Source organism: Nerophis lumbriciformis, linkage group LG31 (assembly GCF_033978685.3).
Source record: "Nerophis lumbriciformis linkage group LG31, RoL_Nlum_v2.1, whole genome shotgun sequence".
Lineage (NCBI taxonomy): Eukaryota > Metazoa > Chordata > Actinopteri > Syngnathiformes > Syngnathidae > Nerophis > Nerophis lumbriciformis.
The window spans coordinates 21550714-21575249 of NC_084578.2; the positions used below are offsets into that span (position 1 = coordinate 21550714).

General features: G+C 39.7%; 1 protein-coding gene across 3 annotated transcripts in view; it reads left to right on the plus strand.

The window, feature by feature from the left end:
* Nucleotides 1–22535, plus strand: part of LOC133574309 (putative CENPB DNA-binding domain-containing protein 1) — a 69177-nt gene extending 46642 nt beyond the window's left edge. The window contains exons 2-3 of one of the 3 annotated variants that reach the window (XM_061926454.1): nt 9788–9991; nt 22074–22535. In XM_061926454.1, coding sequence (XP_061782438.1) covers nt 9788–9991; nt 22074–22255 — 386 coding nt within the window. In that variant the 3' untranslated portion in view covers nt 22256–22535. Of the gene's footprint in view, nt 1–4352; nt 4774–9787; nt 9992–16468; nt 16713–22073 lie in introns of those variants that run through there. The other 2 variants (XM_061926455.2, XM_061926456.2) reach the window with 2 other exon arrangements.
* Nucleotides 22536–24536: the final 2001 nt, after the last annotated feature.

Genomic DNA, 24536 nt, shown 5'->3' on the forward strand with positions numbered 1-24536 from the left:
CTCAAAAATGTTTTTTCTGTGTCAAAAGTAGACATGCACTCTACTGAGGTGGCAAGTTATGATGCGTTCGGTTTATCACAACATCAAGCAAACAATCGGAAAATTCCCGTCATATCAATTCCTAGATATGGTCGAAATTATTTAAATTGCACTACACATAATAAACACAACATTATTAATATTGCTACTACGGATAATTTCAACAAAAACTCCTCAAAACAGCCCACTACCTATAATATGGGCTTCTTAAACATAAGATCATTATCTTCCAAAACGTTATTAGTGAATGAGGTCATTAGAGACAATAATCTTGATGTTATTGGTCTCGCCGAGACCTGGCTCAAACCAGATGATTTCTTTGCGCTGGGTGAGGCGTCTCCTCCTGGCTATGCGGGAGCGCATATTGCCCGTCCCATTAAAAGGGGTGGGGGAGTTGCACTCATCCACAATAAAAACTTTAATCTTACCCCGAACCTAAATAATAAATATAACTCGTTTGAGATGCTTACTATGAGGTTTGTCACACCGCTGCCTCTCCACCTGGCTGTTAACTACCGCCCCCCAGGACCCAATTCGGACTTCATCAGTGAATTTTCAGAGTTCGTCGCTGATTTAGTGACGCACGCCGACAATATAATCATAATGGGGGACTTTAATATCCATATGAATACCCCATCGGACCCTCAGTGCATGGCGCTCCAGACTATAATTGATAGCTGTGGTCTTACACAAATAATAAATGAACCTACGCATCGCAACGGAAATACGATAGATCTAGTGCTGGTCAGGGGTGTCACCACCTCCAAAGTTACGATACTCCCGTATACTAAAGTAATGTCCGATCATTACCTTATAAAATTAGAAGTTCTGACTCATTGTCAACAAACTAATAATAATAACTACTATAGCAGCCGCAACATTAATGCTGCCACAACGATGACTCTTGCTGGCCTACTGCCTTCGGTAATGGCACCATTCCCAAATTATGTCGGCTCTATTGATAACCTCACTAACAACTTTAACGACGCCCTGCGCGACACCATTGATAGTATAGCACCGCTAAAGCTTAAAAGAGCCCCTAAAGGCGCACCCCATGGTTTACAGAAGAAACTAGAGCCCATAAATTATCATGTAGAAAGCTGGAACGCAAATGGCGCGCTACTAAACTTGAGGTTTTCCATCAAGCATGGAGTGATAGTTTAATAACTTATAAACACATGCTTACCCTAGCTAAAGCTAAATATTACTCAAATCTCATCCACCTCAACAAAAATTATCCGAAATTTTTGTTTAGTACAGTAGCATCGCTAACCCAACAAGGGACTCCTCCCAGTAGCTCCACCCACTCAGCAGATGATTTTATGAATTTCTTTAATAAGAAAATTGAACTCATTAGAAAGGAGATTAAAGACAATGCATCGCAGCTACAACTGGGTTCTATTAACACAGATACGACTGTATCTACGAAGGATACCGCCCTCCAAAATAGTTTCTCTCTCTTTGATGAAATAACATTAGAGGAATTGTTAAGATGTGTTAAGGGGACAAAACAAACAACATGTTTACTTGACCCATTTCCTGGGAAACTTATTAAGGAGCTTTTTGTATTATTAGGTCCATCAGTGCTAAATATTATAAACTTATCACTTTCCTCTGGCACTGTTCCACTAGCATTCAAAAAAGCGGTTATTCATCCTTTGCTCAAAAGACCTAACCTCGATCCTGACCTCATGGTAAACTACCGGCCGGTGTCCCACCTTCCGTTTATCTCGAAAATCCTCGAAAAAATTGTCGCACAGCAGCTAAATGAACACTTAATGTCTAACAATCTCTGTGAACCTTTTCAATCCGGTTTCAGGGCAAATCACTCTACGGAGACAGCCCTCGCAAAAATGACTAATGATCTACTGCTAACGATGGATTCTGATGCGTCATCTAATTTGCTGCTTCTTGATCTTAGCGCTGCTTTCGATACCGTCGATCATAACATTTTATTAGAGCGTATCAAAACACGTATTGGTATGTCAGACTTAGCCTTGTCGTGGTTTAACTCTTATCTTACTGACAGGATGCAGTGCGTCTCCCATAACAATGTGACCTCGGACTATGTTAAGGTAACGTGCGGAGTCCCCCAAGGTTCGGTTCTTGGCCCTGCACTCTTTAGTATTTACATGCTGCCGCTAGGCGACATCATACGCAAATACGGTGTTAGCTTTCATTGCTATGCTGATGACACCCAACTCTACATGCCCCTAAAGCTGACCAACACGCCGGATTGTAGTCAGCTGGAGGCGTGTCTTAATGAAATTAAACAATGGATGTCCGCTAACTTCTTGCAACTCAACACTAAGAAAACGGAAATGCTGATTATCGGTCCTGCTAAACACCGACATTTATTTGATAATACCACCTTAACATTTGACAACCAAACAATTACACAAAGCGACTCAGTAAAGAATCTGGGTATTATCTTCGACCCAACTCTCTCCTTTGAGTCACACATAAAGAGTGTTACTAAAACGGCCTTCTTTCATCTCCGTAATATCGCTAAAATTCGTTCCATTTTGTCCACTAGCGACGCTGAGATCATTATTCATGCGTTCGTTACGTCTCGTCTCGATTACTGTAACGTATTATTTTCGGGTCTCCCTATGTCTAGCATTAAAAGATTACAGTTGGTACAAAATGCGGCTGCTAGACTTTTGACAAGAACAAGAAAGTTTGATCATATTACGCCTATACTGGCTCACCTGCACTGGCTTCCTGTGCACTTAAGATGCGACTTTAAGGTTTTACTACTTAGGTATAAAATACTACACGGTCTAGCTCCAGCCTATCTTGCCGATTGTATTGTACCATATGTCCCGGCAAGAAATCTGCGTTCAAAGAACTCCGGCTTATTAGTGATTCCCAGAGCCCAAAAAAAGTCTGCGGGCTGTAGAGCGTTTTCTATTCGGGCTCCAGCACTATGGAATGCCCTCCCGGTAACAGTTAGAGATGCTACCTCAGTAGAAACATTTAAGTCCCATCTCAAAACTCATTTGTATACTCTAACCTTTGAATAGCCCCCCTTTTTTAGACCAGTTGATCTGCCGTTTCTTTTCTTTTCTCCTCTGCTCCCCCCTATCCCTTGTGGAAGGGGAGACACACAGATCCGGTGGCCATGGATGGGGTGCTGGCTGTCCGGGGTCGGGACCCGGGGTGGACCGCTCGCCTGTATATCGGTTGGGAACATCTCTGCGCTGCTGACCCGTCTCCGCTCGGGATGGTTTCCTGCTGACCCCACTGTGGACTGTACTCTTACTGTTATGCTGGATCCACTATGGACTGGACTCTCACAATATTATGTTAGACCCACTCGACATCCATTGCATTCGGTCTCCCTAGAGGGGGGGGGGTTACCCACATATGCGGTCCTCTCCAAGGTTTCTCATAGTCATTCACATCGACGTCCCACTGGGGTGAGTTTTTCCTTGCCCTTATGTGGGCTATACCGAGGATGTCGTTGTGGCTTGTGCAGCCCTTTGAGACACTTGTGATTTAGGGCTATATAAATAAACATTGATTGATTGATTGATTGATATATGTCTTATATCTCCTGATGATTGAGGGAACCCCTCATGAAACAGGCCTGTAGAGATGAAGTAGTCTTGTGATTTTTTTCCCCACACATACATATATATATATATATATATATATATATATATATATATATATATATATATATATATATATATATAGCTAGAATTCACTGAAAGTCAAGTTTTTTTATATATGTGTATATATATATATATATAAATATATATATATATATATATATATATATATATATATATATGAAATACTTGACTTGGTGAATTCTAGCTCTAAATATACTCCTCCCCTCTTAACCACACCCCCAACCACGCCCCCACCCCACCCCCGACCATGCCTTCCCCACCCCCACCTCCTGAAATCGGAGGTCTCAATGTTGGCAAGTATGAGTTTAGGAGTTATGTTTAAATAACTGTCATAGTGAGTGTCATATTGTCATATTGAGTAAAAAAAACTAACTTGTGTATTTGCAAACCTCACAAAAGAAAACGTTTCTAATAAAAATCACAAAGATACATTTCTTCACGCATTATCAGACATTTTTCATGTGTGGTTTAGGAGTTATGTTTAAATAACTGTCATATTGAGTGTGGCAGTTATACTGTCATTATGTGTAAAACCTCATTTTGTATTTGCAAACCTTATAAAAACAACTGATTCTAGTAAAACATAGATTCAATTTTACAGGCATTTTTAGACATTTTACATGTTTGGTTTAGAGTTGTGTTTGAATACATTTGTATTGCTTTTTTCATTAGGGCAAGTCCGACGGGCAGGAGGCCGCGGGGAAGACCCAGGACACATTGGAAAGACTATGTCTCCCGGCTGGGCTGTCGAACGCCTCGGGATCCCCCGAGAAGAGCTGGACGAAGTGGTTGGGGATAGGGAAGTCCGGGCTTCTCTGCTTAGGCTGCTGCCCCTGCAACCGGACCTCGGATAAGCGGAAGAAAATGGATGGATTTAGTATGACAGTTATACTGTCATATTAAGTAAAAAAAACTAACTTACAAAATATATTTTTTCTAGTAAATCTAACAAAGATACATTTCTCCAAGCATTATTAGTCATTTTGCATTTGTTGTTTAGGAGTTATGTTTAAATAACTGTCATAGTGAGTAAAACCTAATTTTTGTATTTGCAAAAACCTTACAAAAACAACTGATTCTAGTAAAACTCACATGGATGCAATATTGCAGGCATTTTTAGACATGATGCATGTTTGATTTTGGAGTTGTGTTTATATAACTTTCATATTTAGTATTACAGTAATACTGTCATATTGAGTAATAAAAACTAACTTGTGTCTTTACAAACCTTACAAAATGTTTTTTTTCCTAAAAAACTCACAAAGAGACATTTCTCCAGGCATTATTAGCCATTTGGCATGTGTGGTTTAGGAGTTATGTTTAAATAACTGTCAGATTGAGTGTGACATTATACTGTGAGTAAAACCCATATTTTGTATTTGCAAACCTTACAAAAACAACTGATTCTAGTAAAACTCACATGGATACAAAATTACACTAGGCCACCTACTCAGTGGCCTAGTGGTTAGAGTGTCCGTCCTGGGATCGGTAGGTTGGGAGTTCAAACCCCGGCCGAGTCATACCAAAGACTAAAAAAATGGGACCCATTACCTCCCTGCTTGGCACTCAGCATCAAGGGTTGGAATTGGGGGTTAAATCACCAAAATGACTCCCGGGCGCGGCCACCGCTGCTGCCCACTGCTCCCCTCACCTCCAGGGGGTGATCAAGGGTGATGGGTCAAATGCAGAGAATAATTTCGCCACACCTAGTGTGTGTGTGACAATCATTGGTACTTTAACTTTTTAACTTTTAAATTACAGGCATTTTTAGAGATAATGCATGTTTGGTTTTGGAGTTATGTTTATATAACTTTCATGTTTAGTATGACAGTAACACTGTCATATTGAGTAAAAAAAACTAACTTGTGTCGGTACAAACATTACGAAATATTTTTTTTCCAGTAAAACTCACAAAGAGACATTTCTCCAGGCATTAATAGCCATTGTGCATGTGTGGTTTAGGAGTTATGTTTAAATAGATGTCAAATTGAATGTGGCAGTTATACTGTCATTATGAGTGAAACCTAATGTTTGTAATCGTAAACCTTACCAAAATACCTGATTCTGGTAAAACTCACATAGATTCAATATTACATGCATTTTAGACGGATTGCATGTTTGGTTTTGGAGTTTTGATTATACAACTTTCATATTTAGTATGACAGTTATACTGTATATTACCATTGAGTAAAAAAAAAACCTAACTTGTGTCTTTGCAAACCTTACAAAAGATCGTTATTCTAGTAAAGACTTAGACTTAGACTTAGACTTTCTTTTTATTGTCATTCAAATTTGAACTTTACAGCACAGATAAGAACGAAATGTCGTAGTGCAGGATAAAATAGCAATAAGGTGCATATTTCGATACATAAATATATATAAATAATATATAAATACTATATATATATATATATATATATATATATATATATATATATACATATATATATATATATAATAAATAAATATACATAAATATATAAAAAATAGATAAATAGATTACTGTGCAGATAAATATATTGCACTTTTTCCACATGCGCCCACGTTTATGGGTGTATGTTATATTTTTTATTTCATTCCAGCGAGTTAATTCATTTTGAGGGGAGTTGAGGAGATAATTTAATTATGATGCGTTCAAGAGTCTTACGGCCTGAGGGAAGAAGCTGGAGGTTCTGCTTCGGAGGCTGCGGAACCTCTTTCTAGAGTCCAGCAGTGAAAACAGTCCTTGGTGGGGGTGGGAGGAGTCTTTGCAAATTTTCTGAGCCCTGGTCAGGCAGCGCTTTTTGCGATCTCCTGGATAGGAGGAAGAGGAGTCCTGATGATCTTTTCCGCCGTCCTCACCACTCTCTGGAGATACTTCCAGTCTGAGGCACTGCAGGCTCCAGTCCAGACAGAGATGCTGTTGGTCAGCAGGCTCGCTATAACAACGATACATCTCTCCAAGCATTATTAGCTATTTTGCATTTGTTGTTTAGGAGTTATGTTTAAATAACTGTCAAAGTAAATAAAACCTAATTTTGGTATTTGAAAACCTTACAAAAACAACTGATTCTAGTAAAACTCACACAGATACAATATTACAGGCATTTTTAGACATACCGTATTTTCCGCACCATAAGGCGCCCTGGGTTATAAGCCGCGCCTTCAATGAACGGCATATTTCAAAACATTGTCCACCTATAAGCCGCCCCGTGTTGTAAGCCGCATCTAACTGCGCTAAAGGAATGTCAAAAAAACAGTCAAATAGGTCAGTCAAACTTTAATAATATATTAAAACCAGCGTGATGTGGGCGCGCATGGAATCGTATATCAACATGGACGAAGTTGCGTGAAAAAAGCCACCCGGCCTCTTCGCGTAAACTTAAACTTACCTTAACCACTCGCTCATCTTTTCTTCATCCATCCCTTCGAGTTAGCTTTTATGATGACGCCGGCTGGAAAGGTCTCTTTTGGCAAGGTCTTCCTTTTGAATATCACCATGGGTGGAAGTTTCTGGCCATTAGCATGGCAAGCTAGAACCACAGTGAAGGATGACTTCTCATTCCCTGTGGTGCGAATATTCACCGTACGTGCTCCCGTTGTATCCACAGTGCGGTTCACAGGAATATCAGTTGCTGTGAAATAGTAATCCGTGTGCGGATGGAGAGATTGCGTCTTTTCATGAACCGGATCCCTGTCGTTTAGTAGGAGCCATTTTGTGGTCTTTACAGATGTAAACACACAAAGGAAATGAAACGTACCGTACGGTAATATCCGCGCGCTTTTTCTTCTTCTACGCGGGCGGGTGGTTGCTTACAGTAGAAGAAGCAGCGCTTCCTGTTCTATGGGGGCGGGTGCTTACCTTGGCGGTTGCTTGCGTAGAAGAAGAAGCGCTTCTTGTTCTACCGGGAAAAAAGATGGCGGCTGTTTACCGTAGTTACGAGACCAAAACTTTATGAAAATAAATCTTAATATTTATCCATATATAAAGCGCACCGGGTTATAAGGCGCACTGTCAGCTTTTGAGAAAATTTTTGGTTTTTAGGTGCGCCTTATAGTGCGGAAAATACAGTAATACATGTTTGGTTTTGGAGTAATGTTTGGCGCAGTGGAAGAATGGCCGTGCGCGACCCGAGGGTCCCTGGTTCAATCCCCACCTAGTACCAACCTCGTCATGTCCGTTGTGTCCTGAGCAAGACACTTCACCCTTGCTCCTGATGGGTGCTGTTTAGCGCCTTGCATGGCAGCTCCCTCCATCAGTGTGTGATGGGTAAATGTGGAAGTAGTGTCAAAGCGCTTTGAGTACCTTGAAGGTAGAAAAGCGCTATACAATTACAACCCATTTATTTATTTATTTATTTATATATAGTATGACAGCTATACTGTTATATTGAGTAAAAAAAACTAACTTGTGTCTTTACAAACCTTACACAATATATTTTTTCTAGTAAAACTCACAAAGAGACATTTCCCCAGGTATTATTAGCCATTGTGCATGTGTGGTTTAGGAGTTATGTTTAAATAAATGTCAAATTGAATGTGGCAGGTATACTGTCATGAGTAAAACCTAATTTTTGTAATTGTAAACCTTACCAAAATACCTGATTCTGGTAAAACTCACATAGATTGAATATTACATTTTTAGACGGATTGCTTGTTTGGTTTTGGAGTTATGTTTTTACAACTTTCATATTTAGTATGACAGTTATACTGTCATATTGAGTAAAAAAAACAACTAACTTGCGTCTTTGCAAACCTTACAAAAGATCATTATTCTGGTAAAGACTTAGACTTTCTTTTTATTGTCATTCAAATTTGAACTTTACATAATAGATAACACAATTTCGTTACATAAGCTCATGGTAGTGCAGGATAAAAAAGCAATAAGGTGCATATATAAATAAATAAATATAAATAATATATAAATATACATATAAAATAAATAAATATACTTAAATATATATAAATAAATAAAAAGATTACTGTGCAGATAAATATATTGCACTTTTTCCACATGCGCCCATGGGTGTATGTTATTTTGTTTTTGTTTTATTCCAGCGAGTTAATCCATTTTGAGGGGAGTTGAGGGGATAATTTAATTATAATGCGTTCAAGAGTCTTACGGCCTGAGGGAAGAAGCTGGAGGTTCTGCTTCGGAGGCTGCGGAACCTCTTTCTAGAGTCCAGCAGTGAAAACAGTCCTTGGTGGGGGTGGGAGGAGTCTTTGCAAATTTTCTGAGCCCTGGTCAGGCAGCGCTTTTTGCGATCTCCTGGATAGGAGGAAGAGGATTCCTGAAGATCTTTTCCGCCGTCCTCACCACTCTCTGGAGAGACTTCCAGTCTGAGGCACTGCAGGCTCCAGTCCAGACAGAGATGCTGTTGGTCAGCAGGCTCTCTATAACAAAGATACAGTTCTCCAAGCATTATTAGCTATTTGCATTTGTTGTTTAGGATTTATGTTTAAATAACTGTCATAGTGAGTAAAACCTATTTTGTATTTGCAAACCTTACAAAAACAATTGATTCTAGTAAAACTCACAGATACAATATCACAGGCATTTTTAGACATAATGCATGTTTGGTTTTGGAGTTGTGTTTATATAACTTTCATATTTAGTATTACAGTAATACTGTCATATTGAGTAAAAAAAAACAACTAACGTGTGTCTTTACAAACCTTACAAAATATTTTTCCCAGTAAAACTAAAAGATACATTTCTACAGGCATTATTAGCCATTTTGCATGAGAGGTTTAGGATTTATGTTTAAATAACTGTCATATTGAGTGTGACAGTAAAGTCATAGTGAGTAAAACAAACTAACTTGTGTCTTTGCAATGCTTACAAAAGAAAATGTTACTAGTAAAACTCACAAAAGATACATTTCTTCATGCATTATTAGAAAATGTTCATGTGTAGTTTAGGAGTTATGTTTTAATAACTGTCAAATTGAGTGTGGCAGTTATACTGTCATTAAGTGTTAAACCTAATTTTTGTATTTGCAAACCTTACAAAAACAACTGATTCTAGTAAAACTCACATAGATTCAATATTGCAGGCATTTTAGAGATTTCACATGTTTGGTTTAGGAGTTGTGTTTGAATACATTTTAATTGTTTTTTTTTGTTAGGGCAAGTCCGACTGGCAGGAGGCCACGGGGAAGCCCCAGGACACATTGGGAAGACTATGTCAGCCGGCTGGCCTGGGAACGCTTCGGGATCCCCCGAGAAGAGCTGGACGAAGTGGCTGGGGAGAGGGAAGTCTGGGCTTCTCTGCTTAGGCTGCTGCCCCCGCAACCCGACCTCGGATAAGCGGAAGAAAATGGATACATTTAGTATGACAGTTATACTATTATATTGAGTAAAAAAAACTAACTTGTGTCCTTAAAAAACCTTACAAATTATATGTTTTCTAGTAAAACTCACAAAGATACATCTCCAGGCATTATAAGCCATTTTGCATGTGGTTTAGGGGTTATGTTTAAATAACTGCCATATTGAATGTGGCAGTTATACTGTCATTATGAGTAAAACCTAATTTTTGTAATTGTAAACCTTACCAAAATACCTGATTCTGGTAAAACTCACATAGATTCAATATTACAAGCATTTTTAGACGGATTGCATGTGTATTTTTGAAATTATGTTCATACAACTTTCTTATTTAGTATGACAGTGATACTATCATATTGAGTAAAAAAAAACTAACTTGTGTCTTTGCAAACCTTACAAAAGAACATTTTAGTAAAACTCAAAGATACATCTCCAGGCATTATTAGTCATTTTGCATTTGTTGTTTAGGAGTTATGTTTAAATAACTGTCATATTAAATGTAACAGTATACTCTCATATAGAGTAAAACCTAATTTTTGTATTTGCAAACCTTACAAAAACAACTGATTCTAGTAAAATTCACATGCATTCAATATTACAGTTATTTTTAGACATTTTGCCTGTTTGGTTTAGAAATTATGATGGAATACATTTGTATTGCTTTTTTTCGCATTATCTCAGGATTTTAGGAATATTACTGTCATATTGAGTAAAAAACTACTTTTTGTGTTTGCAAGCCTTAAAAAAAGCATATGTTTCGAGTAAAACTCACAATAATGCATTATTTCAGGCAATATTAGCTCATTTTTATGTGTAGTTTAGGAGTTATGTTTATTTACTGTCATATTGAGTGTACATTGTCATGGTGAAAAAAAACTATTTTTTTTATTTGCAAAAATTTCAAACACAACCGATTCTAGTAAAACTCACATGCATTCAATATTACAGTTATTTTTAGACATTTTGCCTGTTTGGTTTAGAAATTATGATGGAATACATTGTATTGCTTTTGTCGCATTATCTCAGGATTTTAGGAATATTACTGTCATATTGAGTAAAAAACTACTTTTTGTGTTTGCAAGATTTGAAAAAGCATATGTTTCGAGTAAAACTCCGTAGAATGCATTATTTGAGGTATCATTAGCCATTTTGCATGTGTAGTTAGGAGTTATTTTTAAATAACTGTCATATTGAGTGTGACAGTATACTGTCATAGTGAGTAAAACTTAATTTTTGTATTTGCAAACCTTATAAAAACAACTGATTCTAGTAAAACTCACATGGATTTAATATTACAGGCATTTTTAGACATTTTGCATTGTTGGTTTAGGAATTATGTTGGAATACATTTTTATTGCTTTTTTCGCATTATCTCAGGATTTTAAGAACATTACTGTCATATTGAGTAAAAAACTACTTTTTGTGTTTGCAAGCCTTAAAAAAGCATATGTTTCGAGTAAAACTCATAATAATGCATTATTTCAGGCAATATTAGCTCATTTTTATGTGTAGTTTAGGAGTTATGTTTATTTACTGTCATATTGAGTGTACATTGTCATGGTGAAAAAAACCTAATTTTTGTTTTTGCAAACTTTACTAAAACAACTGATTCTAGTAAAACTCACATGGATTCAATAATACAGGCATTTTTACACATTTTGCATGTTTAGTTTAGAAATTATGATTGAATACATTTTTATTGCTTTTTTCGCATTATCTCAGGATTTTAAGAACTTTACTGTCATTTTGAGTAAAAAAATACTTTTTGTGTTTGCAAGCCTTAAGAAAGCATATGTTTCGAAGAAAACTCCCAAGGATCCATTATTTCAAAATTGTCATATTGAGTGTGACAGTTTACTTTCATAAAGAGTAAAACCAAATTTTTGCTTTTGCAAACCTTACTAAAACAACTGATTCTAGTGAAACTCACAAGGATATAATATTACTGGCAATTTTAGACATTTTGCATTGTTGGTTTAGGAATTATGTTGGAATACATTTTTATTGCTTTTTTCGCATTATCTCAGAATTTTAAGAACATTACTGTCATATTGAGTAAAAAAAAATACTTTTTGTGTTTGCAAGCCTTAAGAAAGCATATGTTTCAAGGAAAACTCCCAAGGATCCATTATTTCAAACATTATTAGCCATTTTGCATGAGTAGTTTAGGAGTTATGATTAAAAAACTGTCATATTGAGTGTGACGTTTACTTTCATAAAGAGTAAAACCTAATTTTTGTTTTTGCAAACTTTACTAAATCAACTGATTCTAGTAAAACTCACATGGATTCAATAATACAGGCATTTTTACACATTTTGCATGTTTGGTTTAGAAATTATGATTGAAGAATTTTTTTTTGCTTTTTTCGCATTATCTCAGGAATTGAAGAACATTACTGTCATATTGAGTAAAAAAATACTTTTTGTGTTTGCAAGCCTTAAGAAAGCATATGTTTCGAGGAAAACTCCCAAGGATCCATTATTTCAAACATTATTAGCCATTTTGCATGAGTAGTTTAGGAGTTATGATTAAAAAAACTGTCATATTGAGTGTGACAGTTTACTTTCCTAAAGAGTAAAACCTAATTTTTGTTTTTGCAAACCTTACTAAAACAACTGATTCTAGTAAAACTCACATGGATATAATATTACAGAAATTTTTAGACATTTTGCATTGTTGGTTTAGGAATTATGTTGGAATACATTTATTGCTTTTTTTCGCATTATCTCAGATTTTTAAGAACATTACTGTCATATTGAGTAAAAAACTAGTTTTTGTGTTTGCAAGCCTTAAAAAAGCATATGTTTCGAGTAAAACTCACAAGAATGCATTATTTCAGGCAATATTAGCTCATTTTTATGTGTAGTTTAGGAGTTATGTTTAATTTACTGTCATATTGAGTGTACATTGTCATGGTGAAAAAAACCCACTTTTTCTAATTGCAAACCTTTCAAACACAACTGATTCTAGTAAAACATACATTGATTCAATATTACAGGCATTTTTACACATTTTGCATGTTTGGTTTAGGAATTATAATGGAATACATTTTTTTTTTGCTTTTTTCGTAATTATCTCAGGATTTTAAGAACATTACTGTCATATTGAGTAAAAAACTACTTTTTGTGTTTGCAAGATTTAAAAAAGCATATGTTTCGAGGAAAACTCCTAAGGATGCATTATTTCAGGCATAAATAGCCATTTTGCTTGTGTGGATTAGGAGTTTTTAAATAACTGTCATATTGCGTGTGGCTGTTAGTTACCTAATTTTTGTATTTTTAAACCTTAAAACCTCCTGATTCTAGTAAAATTCACAAAGATACAATATTACAGGCATTTTTAGACATAATGCAGGTTTGGTTTTGGAGTTAGGTTTATAACTTTTCATATTTAGTATGACAGTTATACTGTCATATTAAGTAAAAAAAAAAAAAAAAGACGTGTCTTTGCAAACCTTACAAAATATTTTTTTCCAGTAAAACTCACAAAGATACATTTCTCTTATTAGCCATTTTGCATGTGTGGTTTCGGAATTATGTTTAAATAACTGTCAGATACAGAGACAGAGACAGTATACATGGGGAAGGCGTGGCGCAGTTGGGAGAGTGGCCGTTCCAGCAACCTGGGGTTCTTGGTTCGATCCCCACCTTCTACCAACCTCGTCACGTCTGTTGCGTCCTTGAGGGAGACACTTTACCCTTGCTCCTGATGGGTTGTGGTTAGGGCCTTGCATGCCAGCTTCCGCCATGAGTGTGTGAATGTGTGTGTGAATGGATGAATGTAAAAATAGTGTCAAAGCGCTTTGTGTACCTTGAAGGTAGAAAAGCGCTATACAAGTATAGCCCATTTACCATAGTGAGTAAAACCAAATGTTTGTATTTACAAACCTTACAAAAACAACCCATTCTAGTAAAAGTCACACAGATACAATATTGTAGGCATTTTTAGACATAATGCATCTTTGGTTTTGGAGTTATGTTTATATAACCTCCTTTCTGAGCCGCCACCTTATCTTGGTAGAGGAGTTTGCGGGGCCCACTGATCCTAGGAGCTATGCTGTCTGTGGGCTTCTATGCCCCCTCGTAGGCTCTCCCAAGACAAATAGGTCCTAGGTGAGGGATCAGACAAAGAGCAGCTCAAAGACCTTTATGAAAAGTACAAATCGAGGTCCTAGATTTTTCCTCGCCCGGCGCGGGTCACCGTGGCTCCCCTGTGGAGCCAGGCCCAGAGGTGGGGCACGATGGTGAGCGCCTGTTGGCTGGCTCAGCTCAATGAAGCAACGTGGTTCCCTCCACCAATGGGCTCACCACTCATGGGCTGGGTTATAGAGGTCGGGTGCTGAGCGGCAGCCGAAGGCAGGGCACTTGGCGGTCCGATCATCGGCTACATAAGCTAGCTCTTCTGACGTGAAATTAAAAGTTAAGGTTAAAGTACCAATGATTGTCACACACACACACTAGGTGTGGCGAGATTATTCTCTGCATTTGACCCATCACCCTTGATCACCCCCTGGGAAGGTGAGGGGAGCAGTGGGCAGCAGCGGTGGCCGCGCCCGGGAATCATTTTTGGTGATTTAACCCCCAATTCCAACCCTTGATGCTGAGTGCCAAGCAGGGAGGTAATGGGTCCCATTTTTATAGTCTTTGGTATGACTCGGCCGGGGTTTGAACTCACAACCTACCGATCTCAGGGCGGACACTCTAACCACTAGGCCACTGAGTAGGTTGCTAGGCCACTAAATGTCACCTCGCTGGGAGGGAAGGAGCCTGAGCTGATGTGCGAGGTGGAGAAGTTCCGGCTAGTTATAGTTGGACTCACTTCGACGCACAGGAACCTGTTCTCTCGAGAGGGGCTGGACTCTCTTCCACTATGGCGTTGCAAGCAATGAGAGGCTGGGGTGGCAATTCTTGTTGTCCCCCCGGCTCAAAGACAAGAGTATGGGGTATCGGACTGTCTGATTGTGGCGGGTCGCTCCCTGTATGATCAGTGTAGGGCAGCCTTGGTCCGCCAAGGCTGCCCTTTGTCACCGATTCTGTTGTTAACTTTTATGGACAGAATTGCAGTCATGGCGTTGAGGGGATCCGGTTTGGTGGTTGCAGGATTAGGTCTCTGCTTTTTGCAGTTGATGTGGTCCTGATGGCTTCAACTGGCCAGGATCTCCAGCTCTCATTGGATGGCCGAGTATGAAGCGACTGGGATGAGAATCAGCACCTCCAAGTCCGAGTTCATGGTTCTCGCCCGGTAAAGGGTGGGGTGCCATTTCCAGGTTGAGGTGGCGATGGCACATACTAGATGGCCCCAAGTGGAGGAGTTCAAGTACCTAGGAGTCTTGTTCACAAGTGAGGGAAGAGTGGATCATGAGATCCACAGGCGGATCGGTGCGGCGTCTTCAGTAATGAGGACGCTATATCGATCCATTGTGGTGAAGAAGGAGCTGAGCCAGAATTAAAAGCTCTAAATTTACCGGTCGATCTACATTCTCATCCTGCACCTATGGTCATGGTTATGACCGAAAAGACAAGATCCCGGGTACAAGCGGCCAAATTGAGTTTCCTCCGCCGGGTGGCGGGTCTCTCCCTTAGAGATAGGATAAGAAGCTCTGTCATCCGGGAGGAACTCAGAGTAAAGCGCTGCTCCTCCACATTGAGAGGAGCCAGATGAGGTGGTTCGGGCATCTGCTCAGGATGCCACCCGAACGCCTCCCGAGGGAGGTGTTTAGGGCAAGTCCGACCGGCAGGAGGCCACGGGGAAGACCCAGGACACATTGGGAAGATTATGTCTCCCGGCTGGCCTGGGAACGCCTCAGGATCCCCCGAGAAGAGCTGGAAGAAGTGGCTGGGGAGAGGGAAGTCTGGGCTTCTCTGTTTAGGCTGCTTCCCCCGCAACCCGACCTCGGTTAAGCGGAAGAAAATGGATGGATTTAGTAATGACAACAAAAAATGCCCATCCATCCATTTTCTACCGCTTATTCCCTTTTGGGGTGGCAGGGGGCGCTGGAGCCTATCTCAGCTACAATCGGGCGGAAGGCGGGGTACACCCGCCACCTCATCGCAAAAAATTATTCTAGTAAAACTCACATTGATACAATTTTACAGGTATTTTTAGACATATTGCATGTTTGGTTTTGGAATTATGTTTATATAACTTTCATATGTATTAGACAGTTATACTGTCATCTTGAGTAAAAATAATTTGTGTCTTTACAAACATTACAAACTATGTTTTTCCAGTAAAACTCACAAAAATTATGTTTTCCAGGCATTATTAGACATTTTTCATGTGTGGTTTAGGAAATATGTTTAAATAACTGTCATATTGAATGTGGCAGTTATACTGTTATTATGTGTAAAACCAAATGTTTGTATTTCCAAACCTTACAAAAACAACTGATTCTAGTAAAACTCACATAGATTCAATATTACAGGCATTTTTAGACATTTCACATGTTTGAATACATTTTTATTGCTTTTTTCGTTAGATCAAGTCCGATCGGCAGGAGGCCACGGGGAAGACCTAGGACACATTGGGAAGACTATGTCTCAGGCTGGCCTGGGAACGCCTCGGGATCCCCCGAGAAGAGCTGGACAAAGTGGCTGGGGCTTCTCTGCTTAGGCTGCTGCCCCCGCAACCCGACCTCGGATAAGCGGAAGAAAATGGATGGATTTAGTATGACAGTTATACTGTCATATTGAGTAAAAAAACTATTTTTCATAGATTCAATATTACAGGCATCTTTAGATGGATTGTATGTTTGGTTTTGGAGATATGTTTATACAACTTTCATATTTAGTATGACAGTTATACTGTCATATTGAGTAAAAAAAAAAAAAACTTGTGTCTGCAAACCTTACAAAAGATTATTATTCTAGTAAAACTAACAAAGATAAATTTTTCCAAGCATTATTAGCATTTGTTGTTTTGGAGTTATAATGCTTGCGTTGAGAGGCGACGGGCTCGGGTGGCAATTCTTGTTGCCCCCCGGCTCAAAGCCTGCACGTTGGAGTTCAATCCAGTGGACCAGTGGGTAGCTTTCCTCCGCCTTCGGGTGGGGGGACGGGTCCTGACTGTTGTTTGGCCTTACGCGCCAAACGGCAGCTCAGAGTACCCACCCTTTTTGGATTCACTCGAGGGAGTACTGGAAAGTGCTCCACCGGGTGATTCCCTCGTTCTACTGGGGGCCTTCAACGCTCATCTTGGCAACAACAGTGAAACCTGGAGGGGCGTGATTGGGAAGAATGGCCGCCCGGATCTGAACCCGAGTGGTGTTTTGTTATTGGACTTTTGTGCTCGTCACAGATTGTCAATAACAAACACCAAGTTCAAACATAAGGGTGTCCATATGTGCACTTGGCACCAGGACACCCCAGGCCGCAGTTCCATGATCGATTTTGTAGTTGTGTCATCGGATTTGCGGTCTCATGTTTTGGACACTCGGGTGAAGAGAGGGGCGGAGCTTTCTACCGATCACCACCTGGTGGTGAGTTGGCTGCGATGGTGGGGGAGGATGCCTGACAGACCTGGCAGGCCCAAACGCATTGTGAGGGTTTGCTGGGAACGCCTCCGGAAGAACTTTGAACATGTCACGAGCGAGGCGCTGGACATTGAGTCTGAGTGGACCATGTTCCGTGCCTCTCTTGTCGAGCCGGCTGATTGGAGCTGTGGCCGCAAGGAGTTTGGTGCCTGTCGTGGTGGTAATCCTAGAACCCGCTGGTGGACACCAGCAGTGAGGGATGCCGTCAAGCTGAAGAAAGAGCCTATCGGGTCCTTTTGGCTCATGGGACTCCAGAGGCAGCCGACAGGCCAAGCGAAGTGCGACTTCAGCGGTCGCAGAGGCAAAAACTCGGACATGGGAGGAGTTTGGAGAAGCCATGGAAAACGACTTCCAGACGGCTTTGAAGCGATTCTGGACCACCATCCGCCGGCTCAAGGGGGGGGAGCAGTGCACTGTAACACCGGTATGGTGAGGATGGTGCGCTGCTGACCTCTACTGCAGCTGTTATTGATCGGTGGAGGGAATACTTCGAAGACTTCCTTAATCCCACCAACATGTCTTCCTATGAGGAAGCAGTGCCTGGGGAATCTGTGGTGGGCTCTCCTATTTCTGGGGCTGAGGATGCCAAGGTAGTTAAAAAGCTCCTCAATGGCAACGCCCTGGGGGTGGATGAGATCCGTCCGGAGTTCCTTAAGGCTCTGGATGCTGTGGGGCTGTCTTGGTTGACAAGACTCTGCAACATCGCGTGGACATCGGGGGCGGTACTTCTGGATTGGGAGACCGGGGTGGTGGTTCCTCTCTTTAAGAAGGGGAACCAGAGGGTGTGTTTCAACTATCGTGAGATCACACTCCTCAGTCTTCCCGGTAAGGTCTATTCATGTGTACTGGAGAAGAGGCTACGCCGAATAGTCGAACCTCGGATTCAGGAGGAACAGTGTGGTTTACGTCCTGGTCGTGGAACTGCGGACCAGCTTTATACTCTCGGCAGGGTCCTTGAGGGTGCATGGGAGTTTGTGCTTTATGGACTTGGAGAAGGCATTCGACCATTTACCCCTGGAAGTCCTGTGGGGAGTGCTTAGAGAGTATGGGGTAACGGACTGTCTTATTGTGGCGGTTCGCTCCCTTTGCAAGAGTCAGAGCTTGGTCCGCATTGCCGGCAGTAAGTCGGACCCGTTTCCAGTGAGGGTTGGACTCCGCTAAGGCTGCCCTTTGTCACCGATTCTGTTCATAACCTTTATGGACAGATTTTCTAGGCGCAGTCAGGGCGTTGAGGGGATCCGGTTTGGTGTTTGCAGGATTAGGTCTCTGCTATTTGCAGATGATGTGGTCCTGATGGCTTCATCTGGCCAAGATCTTCAGCCCTCACTGGATCGGTTCGCAGACGAGTGTGAAGTGACTGGGATGTGAATCAGCACCTCCAAGTCGGAGTCCATGGTTCTCGCCCGGAAAAGGGTGGAGTGCCATCTCCGGGTTGGGGAGGAGATCTTGCCCCAAGTGGAGGAGTTCAAGGACCTCAGAGTCTTGTTCACGAGTGAGGGAAGAGTGGATCGTGAGATCGACAGGCGGAACGGTGTGGCGTCTTCAGTAATGCGGACGCTATATTGATCCGTTGTGGTGAAGAAGGAGCTGAGCCGGAAGGCAAAGCTCTCGATTTACCGGTCGATCTACGTTCCCATCCTCACCTATGGTCATGAACTTTGTGTCATGGCCGAAAGGACAAAATCACGGGTACAAGCGGCCGAAATGAGTTTCCTCCGCCGGGTGGCGGGGCTCTCCCTTAGAGATAGGGTGAGAAGCTCTGTCATCCGGGAGGAGCTCAAAGTAAAGTCATTGCTCCTCCATTTCGAGAGGAGCCAGATGAGGTGGTTCGGGCATCTGGTCAGGATGCCACCCGAACGCCTCCCTAGGGAGGTGTTTCGGGCACGTCCGACCGGTAGGAGGCCCAGGAAGACCCAGGAAACGGGAAGCTTATCTCTCCCGGCTGGCCTGGGAACGCCCCAGGATCCCCCGGGAGGAGCTGGACGAAGTGGCTGGGGAGAGGAAAGTCTGGGCTTCCCTGCTTAGGCTGCAGCCCCCGCGACCCGACCTCGGATAAGCGGAAGAAAATGGATGGCTGGATGGATGGAGTTATGTTTAAATAACAGTCATAAAGAGTAAAACCTCATTTTTGTATTTGTAAACCAAAACAACTGATTTTAGTAAAACTCACACAGATTCAATATTACAGGCATTTTTAGACATTTTGCTTATTTGGTGTAGGAATTATGATGGAATACATTGTTTTTGCTTATTTCGCATTATCTCAGGATTTTAAGAACTTTACTGTCATATTGAGGAAAACAAATACTTTTTGTGTTTGCAAGCCTTAAAAAAGCATATGTTTCGAGTAAAACTCACAAGAATGCCTTATTTCAGGCATTATTAGCCATTTTTTATGTGTAGTTTAGGCATACTTGCCAAGCCTCCTGGATTTTCCAGGAGACTCCTGAAATTCAGCGCCTCTCCCGAAAACCTCCCGGGACAAATTTTCTCCCGAAAATCTCCCGAAATTCAGGCTGATCTGAGTGAGGACAGCCTGTATTCACGTCTGCTTTCCCACGATATAAACAGCATGCCTGCCCAATCACGTTATAACTGTAGAATGATCGAGGGTGAGTTCTTGGTTTCTTATGTGGGTTTATTGTTAGGTAGTTTCATTAACGTCCTCCCAGCGCGGTAACAACACAAAACAACAGCAGTCACGTTTTCGTCTACCGTAAAGCAGTTTGTCTGCCGTAAACAGCAATGTTGTGACACACTTTAAACAGGGCAATACTGCCATCTACTGTACATGCATATGTAACAATAACATCCAGGGCTTTTAGAGAGTGCAGTGCACAACTGCGCACACAACAAGGAGACGAAGCAGAAGAACGCGGAAGATACAGCCATGGCAACGCCGACGACGAGTAAGATGAAGAAACACGCTTATAAGTTCCAAGCCGCAGCTGCGATTGGACCTGGATAGCCTCCGGGAAGAAGTAGTGGAATACCAAGTGCTTGGCAGTGAAGATCTTCCTCAGGAAGCAAAGATTGACCGGTTTTTGGCCATGCTCGGGAGGGATGGAAAATTCCAGACTCTCGTGCATTTGATGAAAGCACTTTTGTGCGTGCCACACAGCAATGCATCATCAGAGAGGGTGTTCAGCATGGTTATAAAAATAGTGACAGAGAATAGAACAAGGATGGACAATTCAACCCTTAACTCAACAATGAGTAGATGAGTGTTATGTGTGTATATGTGTAAATAAATGAAAACTGAAATTCAAGTATTTATTTTTTATATATATATATATATATATATATATATATATATATATATGTCTTATATCTCCTGATGATTGAGGGAACCCCTCATGAAACAGGCCTGTAGAGATGAAGTAGTCTTGTGATTTTTTCCCCACACATATATATATATATATATATATATATATATATATATATATATATATATATAGCTAGAATTCACTGAAAGTCAAGTTTTTTTTATATATGTGTGTGTATATATTTATATATATATATATATATATATATATATATATATATATATATATATATATATATATATATATATATATATATATATATATATATATATATATATATAGCTAGAATTCACTGAAAGTCAAGTTTTTTTATATATGTGTGTGTGTATATATATATATATATATATATATATATATATATATATATGAAATACTTGACTTGGTGAATTCTAGCTCTAAATATACTCCTCCCCTCTTAACCACACCCCCAACCACGCCCCCACCCCACCCCCGACCATGCCTTCCCCACCCCCACCTCCTGAAATCGGAGGTCTCAATGTTGGCAAGTATGAGTTTAGGAGTTATGTTTAAATAACTGTCATAGTGAGTGTGGCAGTTACACTGTCATATTGAGTAAAAAAAACTAACTTGTGTCTTTGCAAACCTCACAAAAGAAAACGTTTCTAATAAAAATCACAAAGATACATTTCTTCACGCATTATTAGACATTTTTCATGTGTGGTTTAGGACTTATGTTTAAATAATCGTCAGATTGAGTGTGACAGTATACTGTCATAGTGAGTAAAACCCATATTTTGTAATTGCAAACCTTATGAAAACAAATAATTCTACTAAAACTCACATGGATACAATATTACAGGCATTTTTAGACATAATGCATGTTTGGTTTTGGAGTAATGTTTATGTAACTTTCATATTTTGTATGACAGTAATACTGTCATATTGAATAAAAAAAACTAACTTGTATCTGTACAAACCTTAAAAAATATTTTTTTCCCAGTAAAACTCACAAAGAGACATTTCTCCAGGCATTATTAGCCATTGTGCACATGTGGTTTAGGAGTTATGTTTAAATAAATGTCAAATTGAATGTGGCAGTTATACTGTTATTATGAGTAAAACCTAATTTTTGTAAATGTTAACCTTACCACAATACCTGATTCTGGTAAAACTCACATAGATTCAATATTACAGGCATTTTTAGACATTTTACATGTTTGGTTTAGAGTTGTGTTTGAATACATTTGTATTGCTTTTTTCATTAGGGCAAGTCCGACGGGCAGGAGGCCGCGGGGAAGACCCAGGACATATTGGGAAGACTATGTCTCCCGGCTGGGCTGTCGAACGCCTCGGGATCCCCCGAGAAGAGCTGGACGAAGTGGTTGGGGATAGGGAAGTCCGGGCTTCTCTGCTTAGGCTGCTGCCCTTGCAACCGGACCTCGGATAAGCAGAAGAAAATGGATGGATTTAGTATGACAGTTATACTGTCATATTAAGTAAAAAAAACTAACTTACAAAATATATTTTTTCTAGTAAATCTAACAAAGATACATTTCTCCAAGCATTATAAGTCATTTTGCATTTGTTGTTTAGGAGTTATGTTTAAATAACTGTCATAGTAAGTAAAACCTAATTTTTGTATTTGCAAAAACCTTACAAAAACAACTGATTCTAGTAAAACTCACATGGATGCAATTTTGCAGGCATTTTTAGACAGGATGCATGTTTGATTTTGGAGTTGTGTTTATATAACTTTCATATTTAGTATTACAGTAATACTGTCATATTGAGTAATAAAAACTAACTTGTGTCTTTACAAACCTTACAAAATATTTTTTTTTCCTGCAAAACTCACAAAGAGACATTTCTCCAGGCATTATTAGCCATTTGGCATGTGTGGTTTAGGAGTTATGTTTAAATAACTGTCAGATTGAGTGTGACAGTATACTGTGAGTAAAACCCATATTTTGTATTTGCAAACCTTACAAAAACAACTGATTCTAGTAAAACTCACATGGATACAAAATTACAGGCATTTTTAGAGATAATGCATGTTTGGTTTTGGAGTTATGTTTATATAACTTTCATATTTAGTATGACAGTAACACTGTCATATTGAGTAAAAAAAACTAACTTGTGTCGGTACAAACATTACGAAATATTTTTTTTTCAGTAAAACTCACAAACAGACATTTCTCCAGGCATTAATAGCCATTGTGCATGTGTGGTTTAGGAGTTATGTTTAAATAGATGTCAAATTGAATGTGGCAGTTATACTGTCATTATGAGTGAAACCTAATTTTTGTAATTGTAAACCTTACCAAAATACCTGATTCTGGTAAAACTCACATAGATTCAATATTACATGCATTTTTAGACGGATTGCATGTTTGGTTTTGGAGTTTTGATTATACAACTTTCATATTTAGTATGACAGTTATACTGTATATTACCATTGAGTAAAAAAAAAACCTAACTTGTGTCTTTGCAAACCTTACAAAAGATCGTTATTCTAGTAAAGACTTAGACTTTGACTTAGACTTTCTTTTTATTGTCATTCAAATTTGAACTTTACAGCACAGATAAGAACGAAATGTCGTAGTGCAGGATAAAAAAGCAATAAGGTGCATATTTTGATACATAAATATATATAAATAATATATAAATACTATATATATATATATATATATATATATATATATATATACATACATATATATATAATAAATAAATATATATAAATATATATAAATAGATAGATTACTGTGCAGATAAATATATTGCACTTTTTCCACATGCGCCCACGTTTATGGGTGTATGTTATATTGTTTATTTCATTCCAGCGAGTTAATTCATTTTGAGGGGAGTTGAGGAGATAATTTATTTATGATGCGTTCAAGAGTCTTACGGCCTGAGGGAAGAAGCTGCTACAGAAGCTTCGGAGGCTGCGGAACCTCTTTCTAGAGTCCAGCAGTGAAAACAGTCCTTGGTGGGGGTGGGAGGAGTCTTTGCAAATTTTCTGAGCCCTGGTCAGGCAGCACTTTTTGCGATCTCCTGGATAGGAGGAAGAGGAGTCCTGATGATCTTTTCCGCCGTCCTCACCACTCTCTGGAGATACTTCCAGTCTGAGGCACTGCAGGCTCCAGTCCAGACAGAGATGCTGTTGGTCAGCAGGCTCGCTATAACAACGATACATCTCTCCAAGCATTATTAGCTATTTTGCATTTGTTGTTTAGGTGTTATGTTTAAATAACTGTCAAAGTAAATAAAACCTAATTTTGGTATTTGAAAACCTTACAAAAACAACTGCAGTGCAGTGGAAGAATGGCCGTGCTCGACCCGAGGGTCCCTGGTTCAATCCCCACCTAGTACCAACTTCGTCATGTCCGTTGTGTCCTGAGCAAGACACTTCACCCTTGCTCCTGATGGGTGCTGGTTAGCGCCTTGCATGGCAGCTCCCTCCATCAGTGTGTGATGGGTAAATGTGGAAGTAGTGTCAAAGCGCTTTGAGTACCTTGAAGGTAGAAAAGCGCTAAACAAGTACAACCCATTTATTTATTTATTTATTTATTTATATATAGTATGACAGCTATACTGTTATATTGAGTAAAAAAAACTAACTTGTGTTTTACAAACCTTACACAATATATTTTTTCTAGTAAAACTCACAAAGAGACATTTCCCCAGGTATTATTAGCCATTGTGCATGTGTGGTTTAGGAGTTATGT